Source organism: Naumovozyma dairenensis, chromosome 3 (assembly GCF_000227115.2).
Source record: "Naumovozyma dairenensis CBS 421 chromosome 3, complete genome".
Taxonomy (NCBI): domain Eukaryota; kingdom Fungi; phylum Ascomycota; class Saccharomycetes; order Saccharomycetales; family Saccharomycetaceae; genus Naumovozyma; species Naumovozyma dairenensis.
Window position 1 is genome coordinate 635792 of NC_016481.1, and position 15830 is coordinate 651621.

The 15830-nt window shown below is 32.1% G+C and overlaps 8 protein-coding genes and 1 non-coding gene across 9 annotated transcripts; 3 read left to right on the forward strand and 6 right to left on the reverse strand.

Annotated features, from left to right (window-relative positions):
- Window positions 1-419: 419 nt before the first annotated feature.
- Window positions 420-2747, reverse strand: PLB3 (lysophospholipase; the record flags this gene model as incomplete). The annotated part of the gene is made up of 1 exon (XM_003669130.1): window positions 420-2747. One exon carries the CDS (start codon window positions 2745-2747, stop codon window positions 420-422), a length of 2328 nt encoding a protein of 775 aa, XP_003669178.1.
- Window positions 2748-3785: 1038 nt separating this feature from the next.
- Window positions 3786-4190, forward strand: HTZ1 (histone H2AZ; the record flags this gene model as incomplete). The annotated part of the gene is made up of 1 exon (XM_003669131.1): window positions 3786-4190. The coding sequence occupies one exon, from the start codon at window positions 3786-3788 to the stop codon at window positions 4188-4190; it is 405 nt and encodes a 134-aa protein (XP_003669179.1).
- A 653-nt stretch (window positions 4191-4843) lies between these two features.
- HRD1 (E3 ubiquitin-protein ligase HRD1) lies at window positions 4844-6736 on the forward strand (the record flags this gene model as incomplete). The annotated part of the gene is made up of 1 exon (XM_003669132.1): window positions 4844-6736. The coding sequence occupies one exon, from the start codon at window positions 4844-4846 to the stop codon at window positions 6734-6736; it is 1893 nt and encodes a 630-aa protein (XP_003669180.1).
- Window positions 6737-7185: 449 nt separating this feature from the next.
- On the reverse strand, window positions 7186-8385 carry RNR2 (ribonucleotide-diphosphate reductase subunit RNR2; the record flags this gene model as incomplete). The annotated part of the gene is made up of 1 exon (XM_003669133.1): window positions 7186-8385. The coding sequence occupies one exon, from the start codon at window positions 8383-8385 to the stop codon at window positions 7186-7188; it is 1200 nt and encodes a 399-aa protein (XP_003669181.1).
- Window positions 8386-9901: 1516 nt separating this feature from the next.
- Window positions 9902-9981, reverse strand: NDAI0Ctrna6L. Its single transcript is given in 2 exon segments — window positions 9902-9946; window positions 9902-9981. It is a non-coding gene; the product is annotated as a tRNA-Leu (tRNA).
- A 404-nt stretch (window positions 9982-10385) lies between these two features.
- On the reverse strand, window positions 10386-11003 carry NDAI0C02790 (Hsp20/alpha crystallin family protein; the record flags this gene model as incomplete). The annotated part of the gene is made up of 1 exon (XM_003669134.1): window positions 10386-11003. The coding sequence occupies one exon, from the start codon at window positions 11001-11003 to the stop codon at window positions 10386-10388; it is 618 nt and encodes a 205-aa protein (XP_003669182.1).
- An 842-nt stretch (window positions 11004-11845) lies between these two features.
- On the reverse strand, window positions 11846-13261 carry POL31 (DNA-directed DNA polymerase delta subunit POL31; the record flags this gene model as incomplete). The annotated part of the gene is made up of 1 exon (XM_003669135.1): window positions 11846-13261. One exon carries the CDS (start codon window positions 13259-13261, stop codon window positions 11846-11848), a length of 1416 nt encoding a protein of 471 aa, XP_003669183.1.
- Window positions 13262-14200: 939 nt separating this feature from the next.
- On the forward strand, window positions 14201-14401 carry LSO1 (Lso1p; the record flags this gene model as incomplete). Its single annotated transcript, XM_003669136.1, has 1 exon — window positions 14201-14401. The coding sequence occupies one exon, from the start codon at window positions 14201-14203 to the stop codon at window positions 14399-14401; it is 201 nt and encodes a 66-aa protein (XP_003669184.1).
- Window positions 14402-14784: 383 nt separating this feature from the next.
- On the reverse strand, window positions 14785-15780 carry PET130 (Pet130p; the record flags this gene model as incomplete). Its single annotated transcript, XM_003669137.1, has 1 exon — window positions 14785-15780. One exon carries the CDS (start codon window positions 15778-15780, stop codon window positions 14785-14787), a length of 996 nt encoding a protein of 331 aa, XP_003669185.1.
- Between the last annotated feature and the right edge of the window lie 50 nt (window positions 15781-15830).

Sequence of the window (15830 nt, forward strand, 5' to 3'; positions counted from 1 at the left end):
GTCATATTATTTAGATGGAAACTTAGACATTTGGAAGATTTATCAATGACTGGTATGAAATTCAAATTAAATACTCTTTTCTTCTAGAAAAAAAAAAAAAACAGGAGGAAATACCAAGAACTGAATCTAGACTAAGAGTGGTTTAATGAATCAAAAAAGTAGGCAATAATGAACTGCATGTTGCTCATCAGATTCCAAGAGACATACGTATGTACGAAGAAGTATGAACAAATGGGTGTATTAAAGAGAAGATATATTAATTAAAATTGAATTAGTTTGTAGAATGTTTGTATATATATACTTATATACGTGTTAGAAAATGTTGCCTTTAAAAAAAAAAAGGTTCTATAAGTGAGGTGAAAAAATTTGGTTCATAATTTGTTGCAGAGTGTGTATTCGTTTTCCAAGGTAGTTGTATTTTATATGAACCCAATTAATATTGTAATTATGCATAATAATACCATAATAATTTTTAAATTTATTATGGGGTGATGATTTTTTGGATCAATATTTTTTGAATTTGATTTCCGTTGATAATTTCTTGTTCTGCCTGTAGCTGACGGTTTAGTTAGATCAATATCTTGCTCGTCCTCCTCATCATCATCATCATCTTGATCATCCAAATAATCATCATTATGATTCAATTGAACATATGGATCAGCGTCTGTTCTATTAAGCCCCACATTAATGAAAGAATGATGAAGATCTTGTTTTTCTTCAGGTAATGGAGTAATATCAAGTGATCCATCCCAACAATAATTATTGAAACATGATTGACAATGATCAGGTAAAGTTAAATTCAAAGATTCTTGTTTCCTTTTCACTACAGCACAAGCTAAACAAGTGGCAAACATTGGATCATCAGTGAAATTATTTCTTGTTGCAATTTCATATCCGTTGGATATCATTTGACGTCTTTGTAATTCCGAATATGACATTTTGAAAGCACTTTGATTACTTTCAAAAGAATATTTTGAATTTGGTAAATATACTATCAATGGTGGGATATATTCCAAATTAGTTAAATTCTTGGCATCACAACCGAAAAATGTTGGTTTTTCATTTAATCCCAAGTTAACGAAAGTGTTTGAATCAGGGACATATGGGAAAGCTGTTCCATCACCTTGTTTAACGAATTGTCTTTCAAAAGTATGAACTAAAGATGAACCATCAGGCCAACCTAATTTCATATCAACGGAATTATCTATGGCGAAAATTATATCTAAATTTCTTTCATGTTGAATTAATGGTAATAATGGAATATTTTCATCATCTTCACCACCATCCACAAGATATAATGAATCTGATTGAACTATACTTGTTGAGAAATTTTTGGATTTATCAATGAATTTTGAATTTTTAAATGGGTTTGGATGATATGTAGCTACATCATTAAAGTCTTGTGAAAGATCCTTTAAAAAATGAGTTGCCAATTTAGTAATAAATTTTGGTAAATTAATTTTTGTAGAATTAATTCTTAAAAGGAATTGATTAAATAATGTTGAAGATGTACCCATAATGAATGCTGTATTATCATAACCTTGAACACATTTATCATAATCTCTTGGGATACCGTTTGATACATCCGTACCTAAATATTTGACGTCCGTGAAAGAATTTAAAGAAGGATCCCATGACCCCATTTCGTATGGATTAAATTCGAAGACTGTTGCGTTTAAATTAATTACTTTTGAACCAGGGTATCTACCATCTGCTACGGAGATTGGGAATGGCATTTCACCATTTTGGAACACTGGAGAATCTCTTAGAGATGACCAAGTATATGCAGCGCCGCCTCTATATAAATTGGGGAAGAATTTATATGATAAAGCTCTACCCCAAACGTCAGCTAATGAAGTATCGAATCCTGCTTTTTGTTTATCTTGAAGATCATCAGAGATATGATTCCATCTCATTGCGGATTTGAAAATGTTTTTACCACCTGGGGAGATGATAGAATCTGAAAGATCCCATATATCTTTATCATTGGATTTATCGTCATCTTTTTTATTATTATTATCTTGATTTGACCAACTATTTAAGATATCTTGTATTGAAGTCCAATTATTATAAGCTAAAGTACCTACAAGCCAATTACCACCTGATGCACCTGATAAATATATTGTCGATTGTAAAAGTCCCGCTAAAGATTGTTTTTTATGTGATGATGATGATAAGGAATGATTTGTTCTATTATCCATTGCTGCTAGGATTCCAGCACCTGTTAACATTGATCTATAACCACCGCCTGATATAGCTATTCCAATTTTCGGTATATTTGAATCGTTACCTAATAAAGTTGAAATTAAAGAAGATATTATATATTGGTTATCATCTTTGGTAGCAGTGGAAGTGGAAGTGGAAGTGGATATTGTATTATTTTGTGATGGAATATTTGTAAAAGAATTATTTAAGAAATTTTTCAATGGGGATTTAATATGTTGTAATCTTTTTTGTAGCCATATTGATTCATTTTGCGAAATGGATGAAGCTTCTCTTAATAGAGAAGGAATTGATGATAAAAAAGATGAAGATGAAGATGAAGATGAAGATGAAGATGAAGATGAAGATGAAGAAGAAGAAGAAGAAGAAGAACCATTTGAAGGTATTAAGAATGCTGGACATTGGACGTATGCAGGAGCATAACTATTAGAAGGATTCCAGGCTAAAGTTGATTGAATATTTAAAAGTAAGGATAGAAAAAGGAATATGACTCTTATAGATGATCTCTTCAGTATTATCTCCATGATGATGATGCTGATGCTGATGCTGATGCTGATGCTGTATTATTATGTTTTATAAAATAGTCCAGATATGAAGTGATGAAATATTTATACTGCAGCTAGTTATGGAGAGGCATATAAAAAAAGAATTAATTGGTATATTATTATTGTTTTAATGTTATGGCCAACTGGAGGAGAAACTTGTGCAACTATAGCAATGATAACAACCCAAAAAAATGGATGGATGCTGATACAGATGTAGATAGTTACTTTGTTTAACTTAGCTATACAGTACCTGCAACCATATAGATATAAATATACATGTACATGTATTATAATATAATATAATATAATATAATATAATGTAATGTAATGTAATGTAATATGATATTTTTCATTAATGTTACATAATTAAGATACCCAAACGGGTAATATAATAAACGGGCACTACGGTACGGTATAAAGTGAAACACGACAGGCGAGGGAATGGCAAAGGAAAAGGAAAAGGAAAAGGGAAGCAATCAATCAATCAATCAGTCAGTCAATCAATGTCCATAAGCCAAGAGAAGCGAAGCCAAGCGAAGCCAAGCCACCTTTTTCGTACTTCACAGTGACTGTGACTGTGACTGTGACCAGACATGTCTGGGTGGGTGGGACAAGCCAGTTGAGATTTTCGTTTTCGTTTCCGTTGCGAGTGGCGGCAGCAACGCTGCAGCGGCAACTGGGTGAGTGAAATGCCACGAAAAAATATGATTAGGTTTCCTCATCGGGTATAAAAATAATAAGGGAAGAAAGGATCACCATCACGTGACTCCACTTCAGACACGTTTGTAAAAAGGTGCGGTTACCCGGTGGACTTGGAAACCCTCCTATCACGTGAGAACTGTTTCCAGTTCCCAATTTCTTTTGGTAAACAAGTAAACAACACCAAAAACCTCAGAAATAATGAGTATTACAATCAAAACATGCATGAAAACACAAACTAATAATAACTACAACCTTAATTAATTGATTGGTATTACTTACTATCGATTAAAACTACAAATAAAAAAATAAAAAGATATGTCAGGGAAAGTACACGGAGGTAAAGGGAAATCAAGCGGAACTGAAGGTTCCAACTTAAGATCTCAATCATCTTCAGCAAAAGCTGGTTTACAATTCCCAGTGGGTAGAATTAAACGTTATTTGAAAAGAAATGCAAGTGGGAAAATTAGAGTAGGTTCCAAAGCTGCCATTTATTTGACTGCAGTATTAGAATATTTGACCGCTGAAGTACTAGAATTAGCAGGAAATGCTGCAAAGGATTTGAAAGTTAAAAGAATTACTCCAAGACATTTACAATTGGCCATTAGAGGAGATGATGAATTGGATTCATTAATTAGAGCTACCATCTCATCAGGTGGTGTCTTACCTCATATAAATAAAGCTCTATTACTGAAAATTGAGAAGAAAAAATTAAAGAAATAATCAAAACAAAACAAAAAAAAAAAGACTCTATCACTTTAATTAATGCACACATTCATTGTTCTTATGTTATTACTTTGCAAAACTTAGACTGTTTTTTTTTTCCCACTGTAAAAAACCTTAGTATTCAGTTTCATGTTCATCCAAGACTCAGAATATCTCTATCTATTTCTTCTTAATAAATCGTCTATAATTTTTACCCCTTTATGTATTATATATATATCAACTTACCATCATTATTCATCATTACCATTATAGTATATCATTTGATTTCTCTTTTTTGAGTTTATTACACTTATTTAATGGGTATTTCCCCCATAATTTATCAACATCCAAATTCTCCCGGGCTTTAATATATTTTTTAGATTATCAGTTTTTTAAGGTATACGTAATAAGTTTACCTTAACACATACCACATATCTTCATAGATAACTCACTAACATTTAATAAGTAGAACAAGTAAAGAAAGAAAGAAGGAAAGAAACGCTTTTCATCGTCAAAAGTTGGTCAACTTTGTCCCAGAAAATATACTATAACATAACATAACATATCAATTATCATAATAGAACTTGTCATAACATAACATTCATACCTATATGCTAAGCAACAAAAACCATTATCCAAAATAGACTATAAACTAAAACAGCAACAAAAAAATGGCAATACAAATCTCCATGTTAAATTCAAAAAAATTTCAATTCGTTATATTTTCAATATCAGTTTATTTAATCACATTCTTCACAATAATTAATGCCGCTAATTCAAGTACTTCATTCTTACATTTATGTTTGAAATTAAATGAAGGTTTCAACATAATGATAATAACAATCTTTATCCTATTAAATTCATTACTTTCTTGGAAATTAATTACATGGTTCTTATTCAATGATTTAAGATTAATAGAACAAGAACATATAATGGAAAGATTACCATTTACTGTAATAAATTTCATCGTTATGGCAACAATGTTTAATGAAAGATTTTTCTTCACTTTAACCATTTATGGATTATTACTCATTTCATTAAGAGTCTACCATTGGATATTAAAGGATAGATTAGAATTCATCATTCAAACAATTAATGATTCTACATCCATGACAAAAATCATATTCTCAAAATTTTCATTCAATTTAATTTCATTATCATTAATTAATTTGAAATTAATTCAAAATTGTTTAACTTGGGATGATATAAATTTTTGGAAAAATAATCAAAATTTATTTAATTCAATAATGAATTATTTAATTAATCCAATTTCATCAACAACAATATCAAATGGAATCAATAATCATTCAAATCCCGTTTATTTAATGTTAGGAATGGAATTCTCAATCTTATTATTGGAATATTTTAATGTATTATTCCATTCACTATTAAGTTTATTCGAATTTTATAAATCAAAACAATTCTCAATTCAACAACAACAAATTAGACAAAATAATTTAATAAATCGTGCCCAAACTACACAAAATGATGAAAATGAAATTAATATTGGACTTGACATCGATATTGATGATGATGAAGAAGATGATGATGAGACTTTTAATGGATTAGAAGGTAAATTCATTTACGAAAAGATAATAGATCTATTCACCAGATTCCTCATGACAATCATCCATGTATCTTTACTACTACCATTAAATATACCAATGATATTAGTCAAAGATATCTTATGGGATTTTTTTTCACTCTATAGAAATGCAATGTCATTATATAAAATTTGGAAGAATAATCAAAAATTAGAATCAGCTTTACCAAATATGACTCCTGATGATTTACAACACTCTGATAATGTCTGTATCATTTGTATGGATGATCTTTTACCATCTTTAGAAACATTGGAACATGCAACCAATGTTTCTTCTACTACTCCTTCTTCGAATCATTATTTGAATATTAAAAAGAAGAAAAAACCCAAAAAATTACCTTGTGGCCATTTCTTACATTTTTCATGTTTGAAAAATTGGATGGAAAGATCTCAAACCTGTCCCATTTGTAGATTGGATGTTTTCGATAAAAATGGGAATGTTAAAGTTTATCCGAATACAAATACAAATACGAACGTAAACGATTCGAGTCATGACCAAACTTCGGAAAACAGGCCCCCATCTACCAGTACTTCAAATATTATTCCTGGTTCAAATACAAATATAACTACAAATACCCCAATCCCTCGAAATATTGACGCATCTAATGGGTCTCACGAAGTTTCTCCAGCTGCATCTCCATCTCCATCTCCATCTCCATCTTTACCGATACTAAAACACGAACAACATGATGGAAATCCAATAAATAATTTTAATGAGACCAAGAATTGGTATGAATTTAAAATTGATTCTGATAAATCTACATATGCTAATAATTCACAAACCATTTCATTCCCAATTGAATTTGAAAAAGATAATAATAGCAATAATAATAATAATAATAATAATAATAATGATACAATAATAGCAAATTTACTAATTGAAGATAAGATCCAAAATGATTCACATTCACCAGTCATCATTATACCTAAAGAATCAATAAATTATCCGGATACTAACTAATCAATCAGTGCAAAAATCAAATCATTTGTTATACAAGAACATGTAACGTATTTATATAGAGTATATATATGTATATATCATATATAACATGGAACATCACAAAATCATACTTGTTGGAAAATCAGTGCAATTTTTTATACATGAATACTCAGAGCAGAAATGCTATCATTCACTTCTATTCCTGCTTTTAACAATTTACAAGTATTCATAAATATCGGTTTATATAAAAGTTTATGTATGAATACCTCGTCTTCTATATAAAAAGTTTTTTAGGTACAAGCTTTCCTAAACTATCCTGTAAAAACAACGATACAACTAGTTCTCTTTTGTATTGTACTGTTAAAAAATGATACGACGATTTACATATAGAACATTATATAGACTATGCATAAACTCTATTTTTTCTTATATATGATGTGTAATCTAAAGCTTGATTAGAAAAAAAAAACTTAGAAATCTTCAGAAATGACGAAGGCACCAGTTTCAGTTTCAGTAGCCTTAGCAATAACACCAGCCTTTTGATAATCAGAAACTCTCTTTTCAAAGAAATTAGTCTTACCAGCTAAGGAAATATTTTCCATGAAATCAAATGGATTTTCAACCTTGTAGTATTTTTCATTACCAAAAGCAACTAATAATCTATCAGCAACAAATTCAACATATTGGTTCATCAAATCAGCATTCATACCTAATAAAGCAACTGGTAAAGCATCCAAGAAATATCTCTTTTCAATTTCAACAGCTTGAACAATAATGGTTTCAACAGTACTTGGTTCAATCTTATGCTTCAAATGAGCAAATAATAGACATGCAAAATCAGTATGTAAACCTTCATCTCTACAAATCAATTCATTAGAGAAAGTTAAACCTGGCATCAAACCTCTCTTCTTCAACCAGAAAATAGAAGCAAAGGAACCAGAGAAGAAAATACCTTCAATAGCAGCAAAGGCAACCAATCTTTCACCAAATGGAGATTCAGAATCATTAATCCATCTTAAAGCCCATTCAGCCTTTTCCTTAATTTGTGGAATAGTTTCAATAGCATTGAATAAAAATTCACTTTCCTTTGGATCCTTAATATAAGTATCAATCAATAAAGAATAAGTTTCAGAATGAATATTTTCAATCATAATTTGGAACCCATAGAAAGCTCTAGCTTCTGGAATTTGAACTTCAGCAGAGAAATTTTCAACTAAATTTTCATTAACAATACCATCAGACGCAGCAAAGAAAGCCAAAACTCTTGAAATGAAAAATCTTTCATTTGCATTCATTCTATTATTCCAATCATGTAAATCCTTAGAAAGATCAATTTCTTCGGCAGTCCAGAAAGAGGCTTCAGCTCTCTTATAAGCTTGCCAGATTTCATGATACTTGATTGGGAATAATGTGTGTCTATCATTATCATATGTTAATAATGGTTCTTCCTTTTCTTCGGCCTTCAATTTATGACGTTGAATTCTGTGAGAGTATAAGTATTGCTTATGTTTTTCAGCAGCTTCACTTAATCTCTTGTTAAGAGCAGCTTCTTGAGCTTCAAGATCTTCAGAAACTGGGTTTAATGTAGAAGATAAATTCTTAGAAGCATCTTTGATTTCTAAATCAGATAGAGCGGCAGCAGCTTGCTTAGATGGAGTTTCTTTAGCCATATTGTATGTGTTCTTACGATTGAGTGTTTGTTTTGAAGGAAGTATACGATTTTTTATCAATTGTATATTACTGATCTGCTTCCTCTTTAAGAGATAAAAAAAATAAAACTTAAGAAGAAAAAAGGGGATATATAAGAGATCTTAATTGGAAATTATTAATCAACGTTTATATACAAAAGGGATGAAATAGATTTGAAGAATTATTGAATTACTTTTGGGAAGAGAAAAAAAAATTCAAATCTTAAAATTTTTCATAATTAAAAAAAAAAAAGTGCGTACCAAAGAAATGGCCGCGCAACGTACGAAACAAAAAAACCCTAAAAATTCAAGTAGAGTACGTAACAAAAGACGTACGTAATCATTGATCAATTCACCCATCAGTTTTGGTAACTAAACAAAAAAACATTTATTTTTCCCTTAGCAACATAACTCATAGGAACCGAAACAATATACGTTATTCTCACTTGATCTTCAATGAGAACTCACCTAAACTTTGAGAACTTCTATCAACCAACTATGCTTACAAATTCTTAAGAAGCCCTTTTCTCCCCGTTGCTTAGAGAGATTTTTTCAATAGAAATCGTTTAAACTAATTTCAATCATCCCTGCGCGTGTTTCACAGGTTTCTATGACAATCAAAGAAAGGTGTCTGGATGTTTCCGACCGAGGGGAAAATTTGCTTTTTGAGGGGGGAAATCAAATCTGTGGGAATTTTTATTCATTTACCCTAGCTAATTTGACATATTACCAAGTAAAGCGTGTAGAAATCTAAAACTTTAATCGAACCCTAATCGGAATTCCAGAACAAAAGGTGATACCCTACCTTTTATGGAAAATTGGGTGAACAAAGAAAAATAACTGCTACGCTGCTTTCACTGAAAAAAACCCAACAACCACACTTGGTTGCCGTGGTTATCTATTTCCTAAAAAGTAAATGTCTTTTTTCCTTTGGTCGCCTGTAGCAACAACTTTTACCATAGTGATAACTACGTATATGCTTTGTGGTACCAAATGATCGTAGAGCTCAACCACACTGCATGTGGAAAAACATTAATTGGGTCTATCATTGTTTATACACAAGCTCTGAAACGCGTCTCACCAAAACAAAAAAATTACTGGTTGCTATGCCATTTCCACGCGAATTGTTTTAATTTATTTTATCTTTCTCGGTGGGCAGAGACTGTAGCAACCAGTAAATTCCTTTCAAACGCAGCCTCCAAAGTTAGCATAAACAAAAAAACCTAAAGCCTGAGAAACCACAAAGTAGGTCTTCTCGTAAACACCTAATAGTACGTGCTTTCGTCGACATGGTACATAGTAAATAAGGAATAATTAATCAAAATATCTTTCAATATTATGTAAACAACGCGAAATATACCAAACACATTCAGGAGTTTCAGTGTTTCTACCAAAATTAGCTTAACAGATCAACATAAGGTACCTTGCTTTCTCTATGGAAAAATCTTCAAAACTCATTTATTGGTATTTGGAATAATCTAAAAAAATAAAAAATATATGGTTGCTAAGAGATTCGAACTCTTGCATCTTACGATACCTGAGTGTTCCTGCAGTTTTCTGCAGTCAAGAACTTTTTTCCTTGAATCAGGCGCCTTAGACCGCTCGGCCAAACAACCACTTATTTACGCTTTTCAATCCTACGGTAAGATTTTGATCCGCTACGTTCACATGTTGACCACTCACTTACTGGTATATATAATTGAAGAAGGTTCTATACTTAGCGTATTTCATATACTCCTGGAACATGTTATGATTCATTTACAACTTTATAGTGTGCTTCATATAATCACCATGTTATTCTTTAGTTCATGATTTACATGAATGTAACGAATATTACTAGTTAGATGCCCTGATAAGAAGAGTATAAATAAAGTGTCTTAGAGAAAAGATAATTATGATAACTAAAATATATTATGGAACCTTACTCGAAGTTCTCTAACAAAAACATTTATAAAATGTATATATGGTCTTTATTATATAATTTATTTCTCCCAATCTTGATCTGAGACAATTTCGATTCTACGAACTTGTTCCTTATCGGCATCGCTTGGTTTAACCTTAGGAACCTCTAAAGTTAAGATACCACTTGTGTAATCTGCTTTAGCCTGTTCTACATTTATTTTAGGATATTCAGGCAAAGTGACAGAACGCCTGAACTTACCAGATGCACGTTCTTGGACTCTAACATTCCCACTTCTTTCTTCTGTGATAATTGGTGGGATTTCTCCACTGATTGAGAACTGGTTTTTGTTCTTATTATATTCCAAGCTAATGTTTTTCTTTTGCCTAACCCCCGGAATATTGACTTTAATTTCATAATTATTATCATGGTCTAAAATGTCAATAGGAACAGTTAAGTTTCGGGTGCTACCGAAACCCATAGGAACTAAAGGGATGTCAGTATCAAACCAATTATCTAAATCCGAAGGGCCGTAACGAGGAACTACCATGGAATCATTGTTTCCAGGCCTTATCAATCCCCCTTGGATATTACTATTCCTGTTCGTTTGGGGTCTACGAGCTCTACTCATTGTGCTATCCACTATTCCGAACCCTTCATCAAAATCTTCAGAAAAGTTGTGAAATGGATAATAAGACATTGTAGTTTATTGATGTATCGACTATTCCTTTCGTCTACTTGATAAAGTTAATGACAATAGACAAACAATGTATAAAATGGATTACTTGCACCTACTTATATATACTTGAGCAATTTTAGGAAGTATTCAGATGAATCATTTGCGTGTTCTGGAAGAACCTGAATAGTTTCCCAAACGCTAAGGGAGAAGGTATCCTTTTTACGATAATGCCTAACCTTAGAATAGTAGCCGTGTCCTAGATTTTCTATTACACACACCACAGATAATTTAGAGCTCCTATCTTTTCAGAATCCATGCACCAAAAGTTATTGTAGTACTTTACAAATAACAGTTTCCGAACATGAAATCTTTTGTATGAGTGAATATGGAATTAAGTAATTAATACTAACCTAAGCAAATATTTCTACATGAGTACTGTTCTACATACTGTGAATCAAAATATCTACATATAAAAGAAATACAATTTTTTGGCACTTTTTATTTACTTTCCACTAGAAGATTTTACGATTCTAACGACCTTCCAATTTATTCTCAAAACTAAAATAGATAACACTCAAAAGTAAATAAAACATAGAAAAATTTGGAACATTCAACTCATATTATTCAGTTACTTATGTTGTTCGATTTAAGTCTTCAAGATACCTTAAGATATATCATCGACTGTATACCACCATCTCGATAGAACAGAAACTGTAAGTACTAAACTATAGAATAATATATGTAAAGTGAAAGTTTCCAAATTAAGGCTCTGTTATATTAGAGTGGTAGTTTTATACTAAATTGCATAAAAAAATTAGTAGGTGCAACGTCCTAAGTATTGATGAAATACGTTAGATGCTTTCTTAAAGTTCAATTGTTACAACTTCAGATTCCAAGTTATTTAAATCAAGTAAAATCACCGAACCTGTCTTACTAAATTCAGGCACAGAAATAATCTTAACGTTAACGCCGTCATTCAATGTGAGGTCCCTAGTACCATACTCAGGTTGATTAGCAACTATATACACATGTGGCCATTCTTTTAATACGAAAGGGTCTTCTTCTTTAAATGGATAACACCATACAGTGTCTGGTGCTGTCGGAGCAATGTTTTGCCACTTCATTGTACATTCCATCAAGTCTAATCTATGTTCAATATCCTCTTTTGGAGTCTCGTCTAACGAATTATTCTTCATCGGTATAACATATTTATGGATATCGTTGACACTTTGCCCCGAAACTGTCAATAAATCAACATCGTTTATATTGAATTGATAAGGATTTGTGACCAAATTTAAAAGCTTATTATTAACCTTGTCAAAATATGGTCTTAATGCCTCACTGAACAATGCTTTGTTAAACGGTTGTTGAGGCAATGCTCTAGCACTTGGATCTTTAACACCTGGCATTAAATCGATCGAAATACTCTGAAGTGAATTTCCTAGAAATTTCCCAAACTCTGCAAGACTGTTAGCCAGATCTCCCGGCGTTTCTTCTCTGGCATTAAAATCTACAGAATTTCCACATATAATCAGCTTCCCAATCTTGGAAACTCTCTCATCGTTCGAATCCAACCTCCCCATCAAATATTCCTGCAATAATTGCAACCTTAATGCATGTCCTGGAGACTTTGAATTAATATTTATACCTGAAACTAAGGCGACTGATCCCTTATCTTTTCTATTTTTATCTAATAAAAGAGGTTTCTGAGGTAAAGCTGCCGGATAACATATGTCTAAAACTTGGAATGTTCCTGCATCAGCTTCCATACCTAATATACCTATTACGGTACCTGTAATAAACGGAGTTGACCTAATATAATCTCCGACTAGTAACACCCTACCACTTTCATCTTCTAACATGATTTCATCGCTTCCTTCTAAATCAGTGTAACTTTTCACTATATCTGGAGCTCCATAGGTATCATTTGTCACTTCTTCTAAAATATTTGGCTTATATTTCATTTCACAATAAATTGTACCAATACACCAACATGGTTCATTTCCTTGGATATCTAAAACTTTCTCCTTTTTAATAACAGATCTTCCTTTCAACTTAAACCCATTATCCCATCTCTTGACACATTCTTTTGTAACTCTTTCTTTGAAAGTATCCAGACGATATTTATAAATATGATAGAATTGAGAGTTATAATCTCTACCTTTGTAACTTAATAAGAAGGGATTGTTGGTATCATATTTTTGATTTAATATGACTCTATCAATTGCTTCTTTATCGTCACCTCTGTTCTCATTAAATTTCTCCAATAATTCGTCCATTATATCCTTGATATTCGAAAAGCTAAAAAGTTTTGAGCATATATTATTTCGACTCCAATAAAGAGTGGTAAGTTCCCAAGATTCTTTTGAGCTTGGTCTTAAGACGGTACTATTACCTTGCCTTTTTACATGGATTTTTGATGATTATTTCAAACTTCAGAGTCTGATATTCCATTAATAAGGTGTCTGGGTTCGTCCTCTGAAATTTTTTTGGTGTCACTTCTTTACGCGACATAAAGGATGTGAATATATTATTATTAATTACGTACGTATAAAGAAGGTGTCTCGGAGATTAGCATTCAGAGATCACTGATAAAATATTCTGGAGAAATGTTATATGGAACCCTAATGTAGCTATCAATCTGAATGTAATATTTTAGTCCTTCATGAAAACCCTTAAGCACGAAGAGGATAATTATACATAAAGTACGTTGTAGCTCTATTTCCTTTAATTAGTCAGCGTGGTGAAAACAATCAGGCTGAACAACAAGGGGAATCCTAACCCTCCAGAGTTGAATATTACACATTCGGTTTATGTTAAATATAGTCCAATTAATAAGTTGCCGTAGGCTTCAAGTAGCGTTACATTTGGTTATACCTAAAAAGTACGTAGGTTTCAGATCGTTGCCTATTTTAACCTTTTTTCCCCGACAGAGATGCATAAAATAACCCTGCACCCTTTTAATTCAACGACGTTCTATAACAATAGAGAACAGAAAAGACACCCAGAAACGCCTTACCTGATTGTTATTGTTTATTGATTTATCAGCATGTATTAAATATGAACTTATATAAAGGCAAGTTGCTTTTAGTGACAAAACACAGCTTAGAACTAGTTTTGCTTATTTTTTCTATCAATTTATACAGATTTAAAATTTTATAGGAAGCGGACCAACTAGGCATAAATAAATTAACAAGTTATATACAGATCAAGGCAAAATGCATAAATCAGGTAAAAGATATTCGGAAACCGCTGCAAAGGTTGCTGCTGGTAGAGCCAGAAAGAGAAAGCAAGCCTATGAAAAGGAAAGAGCTGAAAGGGAAAAGGCTGCAGAGGAAGAAGCTAAGAAATGGGAACAAGGTGCTCGTGAACCAAATCAAAAGAAGCTATTAGAAGACAAAAAAAGCAAGAGAAGTTAAGAGCGAAGAAAGAACGTGCAGAACTCTTAGCTGCTGAAGAAGAAGCTATCGGGAAAGGTGGTAAAGGAATTAGGAAACAACACTAAAGAACGTTCCAATGTTAGTCAAATCAGGAAACAAAGGAACGGATCACGTGGGGGCCAAAATGGTGGACCTCTATCGCATCCAGAATATGTCATGGTCAGTAGATTGTGGAATGTAAAACTAATGCGTTAAAATTTTTTCTTTCTTTTTGATTAAATGATTATTTCAAATCTAATTTGACCATGACTCACTGGCAAAAACAATAATATATATATGTATATTTATATCTTACCAACGTTCTAAATTGAATATATAATTGTTGAATAGGAATAATTTTTTCTGCCTACCTATTTTTGTATTTATAAATCCGAACTGTTATCAGCAGTGATGGTATTGGTAGTATCATCGTCGGAAGCAGATGCAGTAACCGTATCTATATTGCGTGTTCGTACTAAACGAATCGGCATATCGATCTCTTCAAGAATTCTATTGAATCTATCAATATTTACGGAATCATTTACATTCTGGTTCGATTTCTTTTTCGTATTGGGGTCACATTCAAATTTCTTCCACTTCAAATAAGCTACAACTCTAACACTTTTCCTAAGTTCTGAAAGGAATTCATCCCAATTATATGACACAGGGAAATAATGTAATTGGTAAGAATAGAATCCATCTTTAGATACACCAATTTTTGTCCTTCCTTTATCATCCAGCCATTTGTAATCTTTCAATTCAACGGTTTTTTCAGATGTCAAAGCTCTTTTCATAGCTATTTGTTCATCGACAGCTATATGTCCATAGAGGGCACACCATTCCATCTGAAACTCATCTCTCAAAATACGACGACTATTCCTTCTCCAAAATGAATAGTTCCTCGGATATTGTTTCCTTGAATCTGAATATATTCTAGATATTAACGCAAGATCTTCCTGTTTAATATTATTCTGAAGCAATTTGCCGTTGAAAATAGCAGGAGGTTTCTTCGTAGGAGTAACAGAGACAGCAGGTTTACTCTTTCGGAAAAGAGACAGGAAATGGCTAGGTGGATAGTAGTTTAATGTGAAATATTTACATTTATAATATGTATAGCTTTTAGAGCCACGGACAAAAGAATTCTCAATTTCTTTTACAAGTCCCTTTAGTTGAGAATGTGGTTTCAAAGAAGATGCCAAATCAACATTCCCAAATGGCTGAATAAAAGTGTTCCCTATTTTATGTAAAGCTCCGACTCTCTGCGCTCTTCGAGGAGATACAGCTCTTGTGAAATCCGTTACAGGTAATATTTGTACTTCATGCTTTCCAATGTCGAGGAATTTCAATTCCAAATGCAGTAAGGGTCTGCTGCTGTTCATTCGTAATGGCTGTGATCTTTGGCCTGTCAATCGGTTGTTTAAGCTAAAAA